At 42.5% G+C, this 1,093-nt stretch overlaps 1 protein-coding gene across 2 annotated transcripts in view; it reads left to right on the top strand.

Moving 5' to 3' along the window:
• Positions 1–1,093, top strand: part of LOC122251243 (uncharacterized) — a 9,035-nt gene extending 7,942 nt beyond the window's left edge. For both annotated transcript variants that reach the window (XM_043012987.2, XM_043012988.2), the window contains exon 3: positions 1–1,093. This exon is cut by the window's left edge and continues 801 nt beyond it. In XM_043012987.2, coding sequence (XP_042868921.2) covers positions 1–781 — 781 coding nt within the window. In that variant the 3' untranslated portion in view covers positions 782–1,093.

A 1,093-nucleotide genomic window follows, 5' to 3' on the forward strand; every position in this document is an offset into this window, starting at 1 on the left:
AAGACGAAAGAGGAATGACTCTGATTCATCACCACCTCGCAGAAAGAGGAATGATTCAGATGCATCACCACAGAGAAGAAAGAGAAACGATTCCGATTCATCTCCACCTCGCAGAAAGAGGAACGATTCTGATTCATCTCCACCAAGAAGAAAGAGGAATGACTCAGATTCCTCACCTCCACGACGGAAGGGAAATGATTCTGATGTGTCCACACTGAGGAGGAAAGGAGAGTTTCAGAGCAGCCCACCACCTCCAGGTGCCTTCAAAGAGGACCGCCCTGAGCGCAAGATGACCACTCAGGAATACCTTAAAGCTAGGAAGTTTGGTAAATTGAAGAAGGACACTCCAGAGGACCTGGCCCGGAAGGAGCGCGAGGCAGTGCTCCAGAAGAAGGCTGAGGCACAGCACCAGCAGTGGAAACACGGTGTCAAACAGATGCAAGCCTACCAGCAAAAGTTAATAGATGACCACCGTGAGATGGGCAAGGCCTTCGCACGGATGGCAGATGATGTGGACATGAACACCAGGCTCAAGCAGGTCTCACGTGAAGAGGACCCTATGCTAGAATACATGATGAACAAGCAGGTCAAGGAGAGCAAGCAGCCTTTGAAGCCCTTATATAAAGGCCCCTTCCCCCCAAACAGGTTTAACATAAGGCCTGGATACAGATGGGATGGTGTTGACCGTTCCAGTGGCTTTGAGAATCAGTGGTTTGAGCGGCAGAACAACAAGAGGGCAGTCGAGGAGGATGCTTACAAGTGGAGTGTGTCGGATATGTAGATCTGCACCTCAGTTTTATCAGAACTCAGTAAATATTGTTATAATTATTAATATAATTATTATAGTTATTATTATTTTGTATCTGGGGGGGATTTTATCATATGGAAAATATGTGTAATAAGTTTGTAAAAGACTGTAATATCCATGTAGTTATATTTCTGTAGAATGGACAAAAAAAAAATCAACCTTAATTAACTTTTTATTTGAAAAAGGAATATTCTGAAATAATATACTTCCTTATATGTTATCAGATAGAGTAATATGAATTTTTATATGGGCTTTCTTTGTAAAGAATAAAGAGCAATTTTTAAA

This window comes from Penaeus japonicus, unplaced genomic scaffold, assembly GCF_977035675.1.
Source record: "Penaeus japonicus unplaced genomic scaffold, GWHDUDI00000001_assembly GWHDUDI00000036, whole genome shotgun sequence".
In the NCBI taxonomy this organism is placed as follows: Eukaryota; Metazoa; Arthropoda; class Malacostraca; order Decapoda; family Penaeidae; genus Penaeus; species Penaeus japonicus.